This window comes from Channa argus, chromosome 5 (genome assembly GCF_033026475.1).
Source record: "Channa argus isolate prfri chromosome 5, Channa argus male v1.0, whole genome shotgun sequence".
NCBI classification, from domain to species: Eukaryota; Metazoa; Chordata; class Actinopteri; order Anabantiformes; family Channidae; genus Channa; species Channa argus.
In genome coordinates this window covers 14,765,942-14,786,656 of record NC_090201.1, presented here as the reverse complement: position 1 = coordinate 14,786,656, position 20,715 = coordinate 14,765,942, and the positions used below count along the sequence as shown (strand labels likewise).

Genomic DNA, 20,715 nt, shown 5'->3' with positions numbered 1-20,715 from the left:
AACAACTAACATGAGCTGTCCCTTTGATGTCCTCATTCCTGATCTTGTCCATCCTCGTCACTCCCAAAGAGAACCTCAACATCTTAACCTCTGCTACCTCCAGCTCTGCCTCCTGTCTTTTCTTCAGTCCCACAGTCTCTAAACCAAACAACATCACTGGTCTCACTACCGTCTTAAACACTTTTCCTTTTATTCTCACTGATACTCTTTTATCACACAACACAACTGATACTTTTTTCCACCCATTTCAACCTGCTTGTACACACCTCTTCACCTTTTTTTTTTTTTACAATCTCCATTACTCTGAACCGTTGACCCTATGTACTTAAAGTCCTGCACCTTCTATATCTCTGCTCCCTGGAACTTGTGTTCCTCTACATGCATGAGTGATAAATTATTGGCATGTTACTCAGAAAATCTCATGGCAGAAACAAAGGCTGTTCCTGGTGGTTTAAGATGTTAAATAAAACACAATGTGTGGGAAGCGTCCAACTGGCTTAAAGCTTAAATCTTAATGTTCCTAAAAATAATAGATGTTTTCTCATCATGTCATGCTGGAAAAACAAGTCCCTTCATTATCACATAGCTCATTACTGCCTGGGTCTACTACATGGGTCTGGTGGAAATGGTGACTCATTTCTCTCTCTTTCACTTTGCAGATTCCCTTGTTTCATTTTGATCTTCTATTTTTTTCTGTTTTCATTTTGGTTTAGATGTCTGGGCGCCGGGTGGCTCAGTGGTAGAGTATTAGGTTGACGATGTTGAAAACCATGGGCTCGAATTCCACCCCACCAGGTGTTGCCCCACCAAGCCACCAAGGAGGACTCTGGTGCCGGTGTTCTGGTCCCAACTCCAAAAAAAATTGGGGGGTTGTGACAGGACGTAAAAGTTCATGCTAAGTCTTCATGCAGAAGACATTCTGCTGTGGCAACACCTGAATGGACAACCTGAAAGACGATCTTATTTCGGTTAATAATTAATGTTTTTTTTATATTTACCAAAATACATACTTTAATCATTCGAACCATGGTATGACCCCCCCTTGTCATGGACATCATCAGCTGCGTATGATAAAATTAATATTACAGTGCACGTGTTGTAAGTGGTAGATGGGATTATAGACCTAGTTTTATCTTACATACAAGTATGTATGATAATACTATACAACTGTACAAGTACGTATGTACAAGTATTCTTGCACATATACATTGCATTTTACTGTCATCAAACCATATTTTATTCACAATAGAACATAAACAACATATCAGATGTTGAAACTAAGACATTTTACCAACTAAGACATATTAGTGTCTATGGTGTGGGCAGCTTACACATCTGGAAAGGCACCATCAATGCTGAAAAGTACATAGTGGTTTTAGAGCAACATATACTCCCATCCACACAACGCTTCTTTTAAGGAAGGCCTTGCATATTTCTACAAGACAATGCTAAATCACATACTGGATCCATCACAACAGCATGGCTTCCCAGAGTCCGGGTGCTGAACTGGCCTGCCTGCAGTCCAGACGTTTCACCAATAGAAAACATTTCGCACATCATAATCAGCCTACAAAGGTTCAGGACTGTTTAGCAGCTAGAATCCTGCACCAGACAAGAAAGGGGCAACATTCCTCTCCTAAAAATCCAGCAACTGGTCTCCTCCACCCCAGATGTTTACAGACAGTTGTTAAAAGAAGAGAGGATGTAAAATGCAGCAATTACTTTTCCAGCCTTTTGTTGCCCTTCTTCCAACTTTTTTTATATGTGTTGCTGGCATTAAATTCAAAAGGATCTAATATTTTCAATGAAATGATAAAATGTCTCAGTTTCAACCACTTTTCCTTTGAATTGTGGTGGAGTAGAAGGATACACTGACATAAATTTGCATACTTGTATTCACTGGAAACCATAAAGAATATGTATTGCAAGGTGATATTAAAGATGGGCTGCATGTCCCACCCTTTATCTTTTAATTTTTTTGTTTGCTTTGCACTTGATCTATTTCTTCTTGCACACCGAAAGCAAAAAAACTGGAGCTGCATTCAGTGTCTCTACTTGGTTTACTTACTTACCTGTCTTCCAGTGCCACACCACAAATAGGCCTGCAATTAATGTTACAGCTACCAAAATTAGTCAGTAGAGGACAGACAATTAGTCAGCGAAAGTTTGATAATCAAATGGTCGTTGTGGTGCTAAACAAGCAAAAAGGACTAACTTTTACGCCTATGCTCAACATAGCTCTGAAACACTACTGACCTCATAAAATGTCGTTGGACTTAAAGAAAAGTAAATAGGATACACAGGCAAACATCGTAACACTGTCTATCACTCTGTGATGGACCAGTGCTACAAATCAAACGCTCCTGTGAAACGCCCCCTGATGATGCAGCGTGTCCGGCCTCGCTCTGTGCCACCTCCTCCGCCTGATTTTAGTTGAGCTCAGCACCAAGAAGAGATCGAGAAGCACGCTGCAGGGTTCTGGGTGACTGTTTGCTCCCTGTCTTAAAAAAAAAAAACAGCAGTCAGCCTCAGTCAGCCGCGGGGGCTTTTATTTACTGTTTTCATGTGACTTGTACCCGAGCATATTTGAAGGCAACTTTGCTCCAACAGCCGGAGCTCCGATGCATTTTATCAACCGGAGCTGTGTCCGAAAATAAGCAACGAGTCATTTCGCCAGGATGGATGCCTTGGTCCGGCTTTCGTCAAGCTGCAGGCCGTCTGCTGGAGGGGGTTCGACTGATGACCACACTCCGTGTCAGGTGCCAGTAAAAAAGCAAGCCGTGAAGAGACACCACCACAAACACAACCTGAAGCACAGGTACGAATTTCTGGAGACGCTCGGCAAAGGAACATACGGGAAGGTGAAGAAAGCCAGAGAGAGATCGGGTGGACTAGTGAGTATTAATATTAACTTTTACTGTTGGATCAAAGTGTGATCCGCCGTGTCCACATCTGCAGTCGCTGATTACGGCTGTGTGTTTGCTTGTCCTGTTGGCCACCTGTTATTTAGTTAAGGTGCTATTTTTAGAGGACTCCTGTCTGCTTACAGGTAGTCTACTTTCGATTTTAGTAATGGCTACAATAAAATTCACCTTGTATATATGGTGAACCGTATTATAAATAATAAAAGAAGTGTTGAATTGCTTAAGCTATTCCTCTTATTTTTGTGTTAATAAAACCCTGTTTAAACTTAATTAGGAAGATACTGCGTTTTCACACATTTCTTAAAAGATATTTTTACTCAAGTAAAATTAAAGATCAGTTAACAATAAATCCAAACTTACAAAGACAAAAGCATAGATTGATTTTTGCAAATGTGCCACTACATAATTAGTTTCACAGTATCACCTCCTATTACTGTTAAGGAAGCATAAAGGAAAATGTGTTTCGTGGGATAAGTTGAGCAAACTTGTCCCAGGAGGTAGATTTGGACAGGAAAGTTAGGTAAGTTTCTCTCTGTTCCTGGTGACAAGAGAAGGGGAAATTGCAACTAGCCTTTCAGGTGGATTCCAGTCCTCCATGACCTAAGGGGAAATGGGAGGCATTCAAAGCACAGTAGATAGAGATAACCTCCTTAAAGGGATGTAGAGAAGTTGACAAACAACTGACAGTGCCCTTTGTAGATTGTAGGATTTCATCATACTCCAATCCAATCATCTCATTAATGCTTTTAAGTATTTTACATTATGTGCCTGTATGTTACAATCAATAAGGATAAAACAAATATAACTAATACTAAAGCACTGTGTTATACAACACATCAGCACCAAACACAACAGATGACTAAATTACCTTCAACACCTCTCTAAATCAGTCACTTTAAGATCTGAAAAATAATGGATACTCGTGTGAAGGGAAAGGGTTTACTCATGAGGAAATTTAACATGAAAATGATCAAAATCCAAAAGTTCATCGAGAGCAGTGTACCAGTTTTAGATAAAGTCACTGTTAAAATAATAGATACTTGGCATGGAAGTGAAGCAGAGATCATGTTTGTTATGAGTGAAAGTGCTTAGAAGTCACGGAAGTGTCAGGAATTCCCCTCCCTTACCTGCAGTAAACAGGCTGTGATACTAATTCAGGCCTGTCAACACACCCATCTCCTCACTACTCTGTCTGACATGACTTACTGCTGATGCACTCTGCTTTTAGTGGATATAAGTTGCTGTCTAAGATTTATCCCCCCATACAACTACCTGATGTCCATGTGACTAACTTATGTTCAAATGCTAAAAAAATAAATCAATACATTTTAGCTAATCTTTATTTATTTATGTTGCAATTTCATACCAAACAAATGGCAGTCAGGCTTGCTTTGTTTTCACCTGCCTACCTTTGTATTGACAACATAATGGACAAAGATAAGTAATTTGAAACAGGGAGTGACACAGCACAAAAGAGGGCTTCAACTTGCATGCGGTGTGGAACTACAGATGTTCTCATTGTCATAAGTTTGATTACACAACCTATTTAGGTGGGGGGGATCTGGGAAAAATGATTGGTTAATATTATGCATTATGTGCAACATATGTGCAGTATATGCTTATAGTATTTACCAAGACTATTTATTTAATAGTATTATTATTGTGGCTAAGTTAGGGTCGAAGGTTCGTGCCCCGCTCTTCCCGACCAAATGTCGAAATGTCGCTGGGCAAGAGACTGAACCCCCATCCCCATCAACTGTGGCGACCCTGAACTCACAGGAGAGGCCAAAAAGATTAAAAAAAAAATAAATTATTGGATTGCAACTAGGAAAATGATTGATTTATTGGTAAAACAGTCAATGCATCCAGTTGGATGTGAAGATCAGTTTTGATATAGCTAATATTTTCTTCACACTTTAGACAGGTCACATATTAGCATGATAACGTTAGCTTGGCCATCTGGTTTAGTTTGCTACACCATGGATAACCTACAAGTGATTCTTTGCAGGTATTAGGTGCCAAACTCACCTCAGGTTTGTGTTTTGCGACAGCGCAACTGGTACATGTGCAAAAATATGCTTTTAGCAGGATTTTTCATGAAGTCTGTGTGAAATGTCAAAGATTTCAACTTCTCCGTGCTTATTGCGTGGAATACTCTGACAGTAACAGGAACTGCACACACACACACACACACACACACACACACACACACACACACACACACACACACACACACAGTTAACCTCACAGGGGTGTGAAGTCATCATCAGTGTGACTTATGCCCGTCTGACAGATATGCAAACAAACACAGGAAACCGCATTTACCAGAATCAGGAAAAAGGTCTGTGTGGTGAGAATACTGTGCTGACATGGGGGAGCATTCAGGCCAGACACTGACTCATGATATAAGGCAGCCTAGTGTTGAAACTGATATGATAAGTTGATGCTTTACTCATTTCCCTGTTCCTTAAGGGTTGGATAGGAAATAAAGACACCCCTACCAGTACCATCTGGTTCCTCATGACACCCTTCAACCTTGGGGTAGACTGATGACGCACTCAGTGCACAAAAGGAATCCCAAGCATCTGAGCCTCAAATAGACATAAAGACATGAATAGAGACTTGTCAAAAGATTAGATGTGATGCTAGTAGATTCTATTTACATTTAAATAGCTTATCCTATGGGCCTCAAAAACATCACTGCAGACGTTAGATTGTTAGGGTATTCCCTCTGCCTTATCATTAAAAACACCAGACTTTTCAGTTCACTGCTCAATGTTTTTTCTGTCAAGAGGGTGAGCTTCAAAAGGCAGTTCTTTTGCATTTACCTTGTTGTGCTAAATGTATTAGTTGCAACAGCTGTGTAGGTGCTGTTTTTGTTCCAACTTGTAAAAGTCATTCAGACATTCCCCCGCTTGTGATTGAAAAATAGAATCAATAAGCAGTTAAACGCCCAATTGCTTATTTCAGTAGGCTCAAGAGTTTTGCCTTCATGGTGGCAAATGTTGGCAAACGCTAGATAAATATTAATTGTGTAAACAATCTATGCAATGGGAATATTTACCATCATTCTGCATTTGTCACATGGGGCCACAGTTGCTGCTTTTAATTAAACTGTTCAGTGTCACTTTAATGTAAATTGTTTGACACCATTATTTGTTTTACTGATTGTTCCCTGGAAACATTTTCACATGTATCTTACTTTTCAAATACTTAGATATTATTATTTTTTTTTTAAGGTGGCCATAAAGTCCATTAGAAAGGAGAAGATCAAGGATGAGCAAGATCTGGTTCATATTCGCAGAGAAATTGAGATTATGTCTTCACTCTGCCACCCGCACATCATCACCATATATGAAGGTACAGTATAAAAATTTATTGACCAGGGGTTTTGTGTGTGTTTGGGTTTAGTTTTGTTGTTTATCTTTTAGAGGTGACTTAATCTCTGAGCCACATGTGGAGTCAAACGTGTTACATAAAATAAGACATGTCTCAATAAGTCCCTGTTTGAGATTCAGTTTGGTCACGCAAGTCTTTGTGCTGAAAACCGATGTTGGATTACATAAGCATTGGTACCCTGCCGTATCCTGCCAGTGCTGCAGGATAATGTGCAGAGCCTCGTGTCTTTGAGTGCCCTCCATGCTGGATGAAAAGGACATTGCTGGTGTTTCTCCATATCTGTGCATTTTTGCTTGCAGTTCAGTTATCACAGGGATTGGTTAATCAGTGTATGCTATGAGTTTTAAATGATGATACATTTATTTTATGTTACACACTGTATTTTAAAACTGTGAAAGGCTCTGCACAGTTCTGGTTTCAGGTTTTTATAAGTGTGAAGGTTTAATGACATACATTTTAGATGATGTATTTGATTTTTTTGATTTTTTATTTATTTTTTTTGAACGATCATTTATTAAAATGAATTCTGCTGTTATTTGGTCTTTCAGTGTTTGAAAACAAGGATAAGATTGTGATTGTGATGGAGTATGCCAGCCGGGGGGACCTGTATGACTATATCTCTGACAAGAGACACATCTCTGATCAGGAGGCCAGGCACTTCTTCAGACAAATTGTATCAGCTGTGCACTACTGCCATCAGGTAATGCAATCTTTCTTGATACATGGCTTCTGTACAGAACATATAAAGTTGTTCACAAAAAGTATAACCATTGGGAAATTGTCAGTGTGTATTAATAAGTCTGGACATAGGGAAAAGTACATTAGCTCCGACAAGTCTTAACCATTGGCTGCTACGTCAAAAATGATGATGCAGAGCCCCACTTACCCTAGCTGCTCAGCTATGTTTTTTTTTTTTTCGATGGCAGTGGCACCCCCCAAAGTTGCATAACGTGCATTATTCACTGTCACCCTGCTGATCTGAACAGGGAGCCTGTGAGAAGGATGTAGGGGAAAATGAACAGTTGGTCTGTAGAGAGCTAGCGTCAGGGTGAAAGGCCAGCAATCCCAACACAGACACACACGCATGGTCTCACAGTTTAATGAGGGTGTGATGGAACAGAAGGGCTCTGCAAACACACACACACACACACACACACACACACACACACACAATCATCTGTACCCAAAGTCCAGAATGGTGCGTTTAAAAATGTAACTATATAGTATAACTATATTTTACTGTTTGCTGTTCAGCACTTTTCAAAGTGTCTTTAAATACTGTTTACTAACCATTTATAAAGAGTTACTTGCCCTGTTATAGTTTGTGAACCATCAATCTTTCATTTTCTAAGTGCTGATGACTATTTAATAAATTAACAACTAACGAAACATTAAACTGAGTCCAGGATGACACAACCTTAGAAGGAATGTGTCTGTTTGCTGCAACAAGTGCCGATAAGTAAGACATAGCTGACCTGCTTTCCAAAGCAATTCGTACCCTGCTTGAGTCAAAGGCATGCCCCCCTGCAGAGCGAGGGACAATGAAGCATAGCTGACGTACCAGGAAAAACACTTGGGAGAAGAATTTGTCCTAACCCAATAAAACTAACCCTTTAGCACAATATAGACAACCGTGGATAAACTGATGAATACTGACTGGGGTTGGGAATTAGAATTGTAAAATACTGTATAATGTTATGCAAACCTGATATCTTTGTTTTTCCCCCTCTAGAATGGAATAGTACACCGGGACCTGAAACTGGAGAATATTTTACTAGATGGCAAAGGCAATGTTAAGGTATGTGTGAGGGAACAGGCATAGTCACTTTATTAGGTAGACCTGTACAATCTTAAACAATCCAATACAGCAGCTTGGCCATGAATTCTACTTTTACAATGTTACAATTTCTCAGTTTTTGAGTTATAACTGTCAGAAAGGTGACAATTCTACTGTTTAATTTTGAGGTCTGAGTGGTACTGAAGTGCATTATATCAGGAGGTGATTTTAATGTTTTGGCCACCATATTTAAAATGAACAAAGGGAACAAAATAGAGTCCATAGAAAACGGTAATCCAATAATGATGATAGAAGAGATCAGAATTCTTTTATTTGATATATATTCTTTTCTCTTGCAGATTGCAGACTTTGGCCTTTCAAACCTCTACCATGGTGATGAGTATCTTCAAACTTTTTGTGGCAGCCCTCTGTATGCTTCCCCTGAGATAGTTAATGGACGTCCATACCATGGGCCTGAGGTGGACACTTGGTCCCTTGGTGTGTTGTTATACACTATGGTTCATGGCACTATGCCATTTGATGGAAACAACCACAAGACATTGGTCCAGCAGATTAGCACTGGAAACTATCGTAAACCTAGTAAACCCTCTGGTGAGTTTTCTTTAGTTTAACTTTACTCTAAAGGGAAATGTGTTATTTTTTATATGCTTTGTTTTAAACCTTCTTTTGTGATGCTGTCAATTAACTCTGACAAGCACAAAAATAATATTTTGTTTCCTGTTTTTCTCAGATGCATGTGGCCTTATTCGTTGGATGCTGATGGTAAATCCAGAGCGTAGAGCTACAATAGAGGAGATTGCAGGACATTGGTGGCTCAACTGGGGATACCAGCAGCCTTTACTATCCGAGGCAAAGAGCAGTACAGTAGAACAGACCTCTTCACCCGTCTCTCCATCAGCATCACAGCCTGCTGGGCGGGCAAGTGTTGCTAGTTGGCTGCGTCGCACATCGAGGCCTTTAATTGAGAACGGCTCAAAGATGCGCTGTCTGTTCCGGTCACAAAATGGTGGAGGGGAGGTAGTTAGGCAGTGTTCTCTGCGAAGGTCACAGAAGGAAAACAATGTCTCCCAGACAGCTCATGAAGGACAAATAGACAGTCGTCCCTCAAAGGGTATTTTGAAGCGACGTACCAGTTTGAAACAGAAAGTGATGAGTGAAACCCCAGCTGCTGGCCGAGTGGAGCCTTCAAACATTTTGGGCTTCTCTGCACCATCTAATCCCCCTACAGCTACATTGCTGCCACGCAAAGGTATTTTAAAGAAGCCCTCAGAGCAAGAGTCAGGATACTATTCCTCCTCTCCGGAGAGCAGCGACTCTGGTTGGGTACCACAAACTAAAGAGTGCCCTTCAGCACCAACCTATAAGAAGGGCATCCTGAAACGTAATGGAAAATTCTCCTCGGGTAGGTTACATGAATTTGGGTCTCTAGACCAGCTGGCTGCTTCTTTACCCCATGGGGTTGCAAGCTCAAGACCGAATGGAGCCATCAGTGAGGACAGCATTCTGTCTTCTGAGTCTTTTGACCAGCTGGATCTACCAGACCGTGTGGGACCTACAACACAAATTGATAAACCATCCAAATCTAGCATGAGAGGATGTGTGTCAGCTGACAACTTGCTAGACATTCATGAAGATGGGATACTTGGGGATGGGTTGATGAGGCCCTGGAGCTGCTATAAGTCTGGAGTGGCTGATAGTGCCTTTTCCATCACTGACTGTGATAATGTAACAGAAGCTTACAAACAGGGCATGGTTATTCGCAGCGCCGCAGCAAGCTAGATATAGAGAGGAAATTGACTAAAGAATTGCTTTTTAAGAATTTTTAATTGATTGTAAACCCCTGAAGATATGCCTAAGTGCATTATGGGAGGTGGAATTACCTGCACACTATGTAATTTTGTGTAGCTTCAGGAATCACAGCACCAAAAAGGGGGAGAGTTGTTTTTAAAAATCAGATTGTATTTTAGATGGTGATTATTGGTACAGAATGTAAACCCGGCTGAGAATAAACCTTGTTTTACAATAATTATGTACAACTAAGTGGAGCTGAAAATTTTCTATTTCAAGATTCTCAGGCAAAGAGTGCTGCTACTGGTCAGCAAAGAGCTCCAACTTTCAACATGAGAGCTTTGTATCAAGAGTGTAGTTAATGAGAAAATTAAAACCAAAACACTGGTCAGTGTTTTTCCAACATATATCTTCAGTGACTATAAATAAGTCTTTTTACAGTCACAGTAGGTATGTTGTTTGAATCTTTGTTATAGTGCCCAATTTACAGCTGCAGAATGTCTATAAAGTTAGAACAGTGTCTTATTGTTGAAAGGACACAACAGCTCATTTGGATTCTAGCTTTGTGGTGGTTGATCATCTGTCAACTTTCTAAGATAATACTAATAACACATGGGCTCAAAGTTGAGATGTTGTGCCATTATACTAAATATATTTAGGATGTTGGGATAGTGACATTTCATGAATACCAAAGAACTAATGTTAATGGAATTGTTTGCTTTTCTTTTGAAAGCACAGAATGTCAACGTGTCAATGGTTGTTATTTTTACTTGGAGCATTTTTATGGTGTTTTTTTGTTGTTGTTTTGTTTTTTATTTTTCATGAAATTACCTGGTGTAAGTTTGCACATGGTTTGGATAATCATATGACTCACAAGTGACAAGTGTAACCAGTAGAACCTGCTCTTGAATGGAGGCCTAAGCTGATACAAGAGTGCAGGTGTCCACTATTGACTCTTTTATGTAGGTTGCAGTTTCACAGAAAAGGTGGGGCACATTAAGTCAGTTTGTGTTCGCCCCCAAGGTCACAATCTGAAAAACAGCTGTGTATTTGAAGGAAGAATGCTAGCTAACTGCTGTATAATGTTTCATATTTCAACAAAATTTTGAGAATCAGTCAAGGTGCCAAAGTCTTATCTTTTAAATTTAGATTTTAATAATTCTCTACTTAATTTTTTTGTAGAATAGTATTTCTCAAAGTAGGATTAGAAGGTGAGCCATTTATGAAATACCCCCCTGTTGGTCAGAGAGAAGGCAGTCAACAAGAAAGCAATCTCACACTTTTTAAAAAAAAATTATAATTATTCCAGATTCTTCTGTACTTTTTTGGCATGCTACTAATTCTACAAGCTTACAACTAGAAACATGGTTAACATTCTACTTTTAGCTTTGTTTGTTTCTGTATGAAATTTCATACTGCACATTGTAGTCATTTGATTTCATTGGCACACTGGCATTTAATTACACCATTAGGTCAATGGCTGTAATAGCACTTTCTTAGACCATTGAAATCTTGATATCCATACAGCTTATTTGTCACCTATCACTAGAGTATAGAGGTTGTGCGGCAAAACTTGTACAAGTGAGTGCACAGTACACAGTCTGTTTATAGAGAAAAGTGACCTAGAAATTCCGTAATTTCAACTGAAAGTTCTTGTCATTTCTGTAATCTGAAAGATTGTATCAAGGACTGGGCCATACTCCTTGTTGACCATAACTGATCCTTTATTTGTGAAGTGTGGCACTGGGAAAACATACATTCAGCCTTTGAAAAGACAGGTCCTGATGGTTTCTGTTTCAATCTTTTGTATAATTCAATGTGCATTAGAGTGTTTTAGACATCCTTTTGTTCTAGAAGATGTAGGTATGCAGGTTTGACTGCAACAAAAATCTTGTTTGCCAAAGTAACTGGCTTACTGATCTGGCCACGTGATCTGCCATGTTGTTGTTACTGTGTCAAAGAAATCTATTAAAAAAAACATCTACAAAGAACAGCGTGCTGGCTAATGTGTGTTTTGACCGACCTACAAATGTTTGTCGTAGTACCAGTATTAATTTAAAGTTAACAGGGAAACCACAATCATAATAAGTCCAGATAAGGGCAAAAGACATACTTAAACAAATCATATGTTCAAATTTAGCTAATAGGATTAAATGTAAAATATTAGTAGCACAGCAGTGTATAATGTTGCTTAAAAGAATAATTTCTTTAAATCTGCTTCAGCAAAATACATTAAAACAAGAAGCAAAAAATTTCAAAATTGTCTTTAAATTAGATCTAAACCACAGAATAATCCCAGAATAATTCCCAGAATAATTTCTTGAGGTGGGCTTACTGGTTTCAGTACATCCTGAACATCAGCAGGACTGTAGCTGACCTATGAGCTGTGCACTCTGGATCTGCAAACAGGAGGCCAGACTGAGCTCCAACACAGTGACTAGCTTGTCATAGCAGAGGAAGACGGAGCTCTGTTTAGGGTCAGATTAAAAAAACAACTATAAATTCATCAGATTGTTTTATCAGGGCAAAGTCAAAAGAGATATCTGAAAGTGTCAGTTAAACATTACCCTTACCAGATCAATTGCTAAATGCGTGGCCAAAAACGTTATCACTGTCTCAGAGGAGACAGCAGTGTCCAGTAACTGTAGTTTCTGCATGGCAATGCTTATACAGGCACATGCAATAGTAGAAGGCAAGAACACTGAAAAACTGCATTCTGGGGATAAGAGACAAAAATTATTTTTATATTAAAATGAAATAAATAAGAAACATAATCTCCTTAGTATGCCTAACACTAACTCTGTATTTTGTTGTCATTTCTCACTAGGGAGCATTTTTCTAGGTGCTGTATAATTACGTTATAAGTTGTATTTTATTAATTTGCAAGTGTCTTTTTAAGTTGTAATGTATTGAGCTCTCAGAGATATGGTAACCTAAAAACTAATGCTACAGTGAGAAAGCCAGGGAAGGTTAGATCATAAACACTTAGATCAACGTCCTCACTATAGACACGCCCTGAAAGACAATAGCAAGTTCTCAAGAGCAGACGTTTCCCAAAACCTGATAACTGATACAATATCCTAATTGCCTCAGGTAGGAGAAATGCTCAGACAAAAAGCCAGCCATTCAATCCCTGCTAACACACCTTTTGGGTTTGAATGGGTTACAATGTTGGGAGTCAGGAATTATCATATTTTTATGGCTTGTTATGTCATAGTCTGTCTAAAACAGCATTAAATGGCTGTATCCCTGTGACCTGTTGCCTAGGGCATCAATGCAGAGATTCGTGGGAAATCAACCAGCTGAATAGTCAGATGCAGGTCTTTCACAGGAGACAATACAGGATTACACAAACACAGCTCTCTGTCTCCAAGATGAAATGCTGACACATCGTAATCAAAGTTATGGCTGCTTTGTGTCCACTCTTCACATTGTAAAAGGTCATTTAATTCCACTAGTTAGTTTTAATACTGACTGGTAAAAGATTAAAGGTTATCTAATTAAAAGTGATTATAATACAGCTGCTTCTGTTCAGGTGCATGCAATGATAAAATCACCAAACAACTCATTTAAATGACATCCTATCTCTCTCCAAACATCCTATTTTTCTCAAAACAAGCTCAAATGTCGACTTGTCTGATCACATGTTTCTACAGCCTCTCCATCAGTAGAAACATGCTCCAGGTTGCATTTCTGGATGCAGCGATCTACAGTGATATTTGACAATTCTATTCTCACAATGTCTGGCACAAAATGGTAAGTCGTGAGTCATTTTTGCTTGTAAAGACTGAGCCTTTGGTGAATGCTCTTTTTATGTCCAATAATGTTACCCTTGTTTGTTACTATGTGCTAATTTTCAAATCAGAATAGTGTTACTTGAATATTTTAATACATTTTCAGTCATATTTTGCCTATGTCCCAATGTTATGTGAGTGTGTTGCAGGTACCAAACTCATTACATTTACAAAATGCTAATTATTACCTTAGTCTAATAAAGAATTAAGCAAATACACAAATTACATATTTTAGTTTTTATTAGACCTTAGGAAAATGTCCCAACCTTTTTTGGAATTGGGTTTGTATATTTTTTTATTGTTTTATCTGCTCCCAGTGCATGTCATTTCCTGGTAAATATTATTTTGAAAAAATATGTTTGAGTGTTGCTTACTAAGTTATGCAACTTACCCATAGCAGCCAGAGCTATGTAGGAGTGAACATGCCTGCGCATGTTTTGAAGCTTGAAAGGTTCAACAAATGGTAGAGCATGAAGAATTGGCTCCAGGTAGTCAGAGGGTAGCACACAGGCCAGACACCAGTCAAACCTTGAGACCACTGCCACCTCCCAATGCTGTAACACACACAATCCACTAAAACCAATCTATAATCAAAATCTCACTGCAGGAACAGTAAGAAATAGTCATATCAACCATCTGAGAAAAACCTCCCAAACTAATGTTCTTACATTTTATTAAATTAACATAAATAAATGTTTAACCTACATCTGAGTGTAGTTCTTTGTTAACCAGGACTCGGTGATCCCCTGTGGGCTATAATATTAGCTGTGTGTGTGTGTCATCATCAGTAATTACACCCTTTATCTACTAATCTCCTAAAATTTTCACTTTTTATGCCAGCAGTTACATACAATTTCAAATAAAGCTAAAAAGAGATGTACCAAAATGTCTGTGATTGAGAAGGCGTTGTCTGTGTAGATGCAAAGCTTGTTGGCAGTCAATGGTACAGTTTCTCTCATTTTGGAGGCCAGGAACATGCAAACAGTCCCTAAAAGCTGCAGGTTGGACTTGTCAACGGTAAAGCGGCTCAGGTAACAGTCCAGGTAATGGACACCCAGTGGAAACACCTCCTCCTCACACTTCTGCTCCTCACACACCTGCAGGAGAGCCATCCTTTGTAACTGAACCTTTGCAAAATCGACTTAGTTTGGGGCAGCCATTCTAATTTGCATACCTCGAACATCCACACTGCAAGCAGCCTCCTCATGTACGGTTGCACCTCTTTCTGGACTGTGCCAAAGTAATAGGACACCTGGCAGTTCTTCTCTTGGGCCGTCAGGTGCTGCACGGTCCTTATGTCACCGATCACGGCAGGGTCACTACCCGCCCGGAGAACCACATTGTATTCCGTCTGAGTGGCATCTGGGTCCATTTTATAGCTGCGCTGTCTTCAATAAGATCTATTCGATGAAGCTAAATACATATACATTTGATATTTTAAACATATCAATGAAACATCGATACACCGTTAGCTAACCCTAGCTGCCTCAGCTAGCTAACGACTAACTAGAACCTCACAAACTGCTGTCGTGTTTCCCACAGAAATTACTTAATCATGATCTCTCAAAAAAGATCTCTAAATATTACCAATAAACGTGAACCTAACGATACGCAGTCAACCTACTTTGGTCCAAGTTAGCGCTAACTAAACTGGAACTTGAATTTTTGAATAGATTTTAAGATCAATATTTGGGTAAAGCTGAATTTTATTGAAGCAGTTACTTATTGTGCTCACATAACATGTACTACATCTACAACATTTAGTACTACATTTAAACTATACACTTTTTTTCTTAAGTTCCAAAGTTATTAGAGGTGGTTCTAATGTTTTGCCCACTCATTCATGTTAAATAGGGAGACGAAAACATTAGAATCAGCTCTTATTATAATGTACGACTCACCCACTATGACCTCAAAAATAATCATCTGATAGTTTCAAATTAAAAACTAAGAAATTATAACCTTGTAAAATAAGAATGGCAAGTTAGGTGGACGTTAGTTCCTAAAGCTTGGGGGTACGGGAAGTCACAACGTCAAGTCACATGGCCAACCAGCAATTCTTGTTGCCGCGCATGCAACTTTGAATAAATTTTAACATTTAATTAAACATTTTTACTTTAAAGTTTTTTTCATGTGACATCTACTATGTGTTCTAAATTGTTATGAACATGATTTATAAGTAGCAGAGAAGTAAATTAATGCCTACTTACTTTTAAGGATTCAGTGTTTTTAATCAAAATTGTTCCTTTAAAACAACACATGTGCAAAAACCAGCTTTTGTATCCTCAACCAATCCCTGCATTGCAACTACAGGAAAATATTACTGGAAAGAAGTTACAACATCTACATCAATAATGATGTGTTTTTTTTAATTTGCAAATTCATCCAAGCAAAGAACATAATTACAACACTGTAAGGAGTAACTGTGATCTTTGAAACTGTCCATACACATCACTGCAAGAATAATGAGGAAATGGCAAAACTGCCTTAATGACGAATAAATCATGAATCAGAGGAGGATGTACTGGAGTAGACTGAATCCTCAGTCCATTTCAACTGTAACAGGAAGCCCAATTTCGATATCCCTTGACTCTGAGTTTTGCAGTTCTCTGCGAATCTCTGCTGATATATGTGGGTGTGTTTGTATCTTGAGCAGCTCCAGCAGTGTAGCCTTCTGTTCAGAAGCCAGGTCAGCCTTGTAGCGCTGAGCCAGGGTGAGTAAACTCTGATGCCACAACACAGGAAGCACTCGTTTTTCATTGCGGAAGGAAAGGAAGTGGGCCGCCAAGGCATCTAGGACACGGAAAGGCAGGGCATATTTCTTGTCAAGCAGGAGTCGCAGGAAAATGCTGTTGGCGCCATTGTACTCCATCTCTGCCAACTTAAGCATTGCAGCGCTGAAAGGAAAGAATGATTGAGCATATTATTCAACCATTCATGTTATGCAACTCTGACTACGTTAATAATATGCCAAAAACCTCTCATTATAAAGATTTCAAGACAACTTATAGAATCCTGCATTTAGCAATAAGGTGTGTGCTAATGAAGTAAAACGCTACCTGGAGTGAAGCACAGGGATTGAGCACTTTGTGAGTATGCTCCCAATGATTATGGCTTCTCTGAGAGTACATGTTCCAGATTCACAAAGAGGAAGCAGTATACCTGTGTGAAAGAGGATAAAAAAAATAATAAAAACTACCCCAGCAATTCAGAAGAGCACTTTCAAAGGATTACAAGAAAAGCAAAAAATGACCCAGCAGGTGCTGTCATATCTTGACTTTGTGAAAGTTAAGAGAAAATAAACACACAACACACACACACACACACACTTATGTTATGCTGTGTTCATCATATGGAACTCAAGATACTTGATCTTACTCTCACTGAATTGAATACAAATTACAGTTTTACATAAACCTTTAATGTCACCTATTTTACATACCAACAGATAGTTTTTGATAATAAACTATTCTGCAATTCAAGTGCATAGTCAAATACCAACAGGAATGCTTTATTACACTTGCTTTTATGTTAATGTTAATGACAAATTTTAGTTTTTGACAAACACAGTTCAGAAACTTCAGATGCACTGATCAAATGGAAAAAACTAAATAAACTCAGTTTTTGAATATAATTAAAGGATTTCTTCTGTATATTGCACTGACCCCAATAATACAAGAATAAATTCTTATTCAGAATTGTCTCTGTAACTCATGCTGTATGTGGTATACAGCACATTGTATTTTGTAGCAACACTGCCACTTATTGGCCACTAGCTGGCCCCACACTGGTGGTAGTTTTAAAATATGGGTCAAGAGGTATTTGAGGAAAATAGTCCCTTCAATCTAGAATAATTTTTAAGGTCTGAGGGGTGGTGGGATTAAACAAAAAAAGATACTCAAGAATCACTGGCGAAAAAATAATAAGTTGAATAAGGGATGATTTTGTATGTTAATTACTGTGCTCACTAAAATCGAACACTAACACTCCTCTCTCAGTAACAACAGAAAGTAAAATCTCTAAATATAGAGCTGAAATTTGCAATGTCCAAGAAAGCATAGTTTTCTTCTATTGTCAAATGCTCTTGTCCTTTTACTTAAGTTAGACCACTGGTAATGAGAAATTTACGTGCACAGTGAACTGTTTGCTTCTTGATTGCGAGATGCGAAAAACAGGGTAGATAACACAGAAAGTGAATGTTAGAATCAGTCAAAGGTAGGAACCAAAACGATCATAACCTGTGGGTAAAACATTTAATGGAGAGATGTATAAAGATGCATTTCAACTAGTTCCTTAAACCATGCTTCTGAAAAACATTACACTAATAATGATTTCATATGGTACTAAAATGACAAGAAATAAAAATTAATGTCTGTTTCTATGGGTGCAGAAGACATACAGTTTCAATAAGATATCTTTTAAGTTCTCTGCAGCAATATTCTGGAAACTGGAGGAAGCCAAGCTGTCCATTTCCTTCTGCCTTCAGTCTTTATGCTAAGCTAGGCTAAACATGCCCTGACCCCAGCTCTCTACATAATTCAGAAATGGAAATATATCAATCTTACCATTTAACCTCCGTAAAGAAAAACCAAACTTTGTTAACTCTGTGTCTCACCTTTAAACCATGCTCCTGGTTTGAACAAGGCTTTCTTCAAGGCACTATAGAGATGAAAGTTGAGTCGCTTGTACTCTGCAATATCATCCCGTACTCTGGGCAGCAGTACCAAGTTGTAAAACCTCTGGGCCATTCGTTCTTTGAGATTGGAGGAGAATATTCTATAACAAATCCAAGAAAAAACACTTAATTTATTATATCTGGTACTGCATTAAATTATAATAATTCAGTCAGTGAAAAAATGAATACTGTAACCAAAAGGAGGCCCACCTCGTTGCTTGGTACATGGCAGCTGCAGTCCACGTCTCAGGTTCAGTCAAATACAGAACCTGCTCCCAGTTCGAAAGGGCTGGGATTATTTTAAAAGCCTTTGGCAATTTACCACTGCGATATTTTGAAAGAACCTGAAGCAAAAGAACAGAATTGTTTTTTTTGACCTTTTGGCTTATCCCACCACAGCGGATCATGTCCGTATGTTGATTTGGCACAGTTTTTACGCCGGATGCCCTTCCTCACGCTACCCTCCCCAATTTCTACCGGGCTTGGACTGCACAGCTGGGGAGGGGAATGGGCTGTTAGGGGTTCAGTGTCTTGCCCAGAGACACTTTGACATATAGCCAGGGCTGGGGATCGAACGACTGATCCTGTGGTCTGTGGACGACTGCCTTTACCAACTGAGCTACAGCCGAAGCAGAAAGGACAACTACTATTTACCTACTCTCCTACACTCCTAACACTTGCTTGATAGTTGCCTACGTGGAGTTTACAAGTATTCGTGGATTTGTGGATTTGTGCAGGACAGTTCCCCCTATTAACCTGGATAACTACTGGTGCACTAGTAATGCTCATACACTTTACATCATCAACAGGCAGGTTGGTAAAATCAAATACAAATAATCACGAGCCAGCTACATATGGCGCTGCATTAAGAGCAACAACAAAAGAAAATGTCTTTCCAGAATCATCACAACTCAAATCTCTGAACTCTAATTAGGGATGAACACTACTTTTAGGCCACAGCACATTATTTAAGTCATCTGAATTAGTTATGTTTTTCCACTTAATCAGGCCTTCAGTTGCATGTTGATATATATATATATAGATATAGATAGATAGATAGATAGATATATAGATATATAGATATAGATATATGCGCGCTTCCTGAAAACTCACCTTACTGACACCTCTGTACACTTCAATTACTCTTGGGTCCAGCTGTGGCATGGGACGACCTGACAGCTCTGACATCACGGTTCCCACCTCTGTCTGCTTCTCTGTGATCTTCTCCATGATTATATCAGCCAAAGTCTGTCTACAAGAGTCACCAGGAAAAAACAAAACACCAAAGCATTCGAAACTGAGCTCACAGTGTATCAACATTTTCAAACGACAACAGGGCTGTGTTTTGACTTGCCTCACTGGAGGGTTCTTATTCATGAACATCTCGATGGCCTTCTCGTCTTCAGGGTCAACGACGACCTCAGTGTCACACTCAACATCGATGTCCCCAGTACCTGCTTCTTCAAGAGCGGGCCATTCCTCATCGGAGTCTGCATCCTCAGCAACAGAGCCTAAAGTGTAAACACAAAGCAAATGTGATTCATAAATGTTCACACTCGCATTGTAAGGTCACATCTACAAATATGGGTGCAATGGAAGATTGACAGGAATCCCACAGCTGCTTTTGAATCCTAGAGCCACCCAAGAGGGTCAATAGGTGTACATGGCTGTAAAATCAAAATTCCCAAAATGAAAAATCCAGTGTCTACATACCATTCAGACATTTTTTTAGATATGTATAATACATTTTAAAATGCAAACTACACACAACAGTGTTACGTTATCCGTGAACACTCGTGACTCTAGATGGAAACTTATAACAAAAAACTGCCACAGTCTATTCACCCATCTATCGATTTTTACCGAGAACTGTGATGGGTGCTTTCTTCTTCTCTGGTACCAGGCCATATTCAGTCTGCAGTTCCTCTTGTTGAATTCGGGCCTGTTGTAAGATCTTCCGTGACAGTCGCTCGTCTACATACGTGTCTTCGTTTTCAGCCCGAGAGTCCCTGCTCTTTATTCGGCCTCGGGCTCGGATTGTATCCGCCTGCAGGATCTGGTCAGCCAGCGGCATTGCTCCTCCGCTCTTTTCTCCTTTGGATTTTTTTACTTTCGGCATCACGATAAATTGATAGAAGCTGGAGCTACTTGTAAAGTTATTGTCTGAAATCATACAATTTTGTAAACAGTCACTTGCTCAACACGTGTGAAAGGCCATAACAGGGGAAGTGACGTACATGACGTCGCTTGGCATCTATTCTTTTTACCTTTAGCGAGAATACGCACTCGTTTTTGGTGACCATTTGAAATTTGACTATTTTACTTTGAGGACTATAT

At 39.1% G+C, this 20,715-nt stretch overlaps 3 protein-coding genes across 3 annotated transcripts; 1 reads left to right on the top strand and 2 right to left on the bottom strand.

The window, feature by feature from the left end:
• Nucleotides 1-2,422: 2,422 nt before the first annotated feature.
• Nucleotides 2,423-11,076, top strand: nuak2 (NUAK family, SNF1-like kinase, 2). Its single transcript, XM_067505162.1, has 6 exons — nucleotides 2,423-2,894; nucleotides 6,164-6,284; nucleotides 6,872-7,023; nucleotides 8,056-8,121; nucleotides 8,460-8,712; nucleotides 8,852-11,076. Exons 1-6 carry the CDS (start codon nucleotides 2,679-2,681, stop codon nucleotides 9,898-9,900), a joined length of 1,857 nt encoding a protein of 618 aa, XP_067361263.1. The 5' UTR covers nucleotides 2,423-2,678; the 3' UTR covers nucleotides 9,901-11,076.
• A 578-nt stretch (nucleotides 11,077-11,654) lies between these two features.
• On the bottom strand, nucleotides 11,655-15,901 carry ccnd3 (cyclin D3). Its single transcript, XM_067505170.1, is given in 6 exon segments — nucleotides 11,655-12,317; nucleotides 12,319-12,377; nucleotides 12,483-12,625; nucleotides 14,095-14,257; nucleotides 14,585-14,800; nucleotides 14,878-15,901. Coding segments are annotated over 6 exon segments (921 nt in total). The 5' UTR covers nucleotides 15,076-15,901; the 3' UTR covers nucleotides 11,655-12,175.
• A 146-nt stretch (nucleotides 15,902-16,047) lies between these two features.
• On the bottom strand, nucleotides 16,048-20,624 carry bysl (bystin-like). Its single transcript, XM_067505166.1, has 7 exons — nucleotides 20,242-20,624; nucleotides 19,729-19,889; nucleotides 19,492-19,626; nucleotides 18,589-18,722; nucleotides 18,319-18,479; nucleotides 16,763-16,865; nucleotides 16,048-16,600 (listed from the first exon to the last, which is right to left on the bottom strand). Exons 1-7 carry the CDS (start codon nucleotides 20,549-20,551, stop codon nucleotides 16,246-16,248), a joined length of 1,359 nt encoding a protein of 452 aa, XP_067361267.1. The 5' UTR covers nucleotides 20,552-20,624; the 3' UTR covers nucleotides 16,048-16,245.
• Nucleotides 20,625-20,715: the final 91 nt, after the last annotated feature.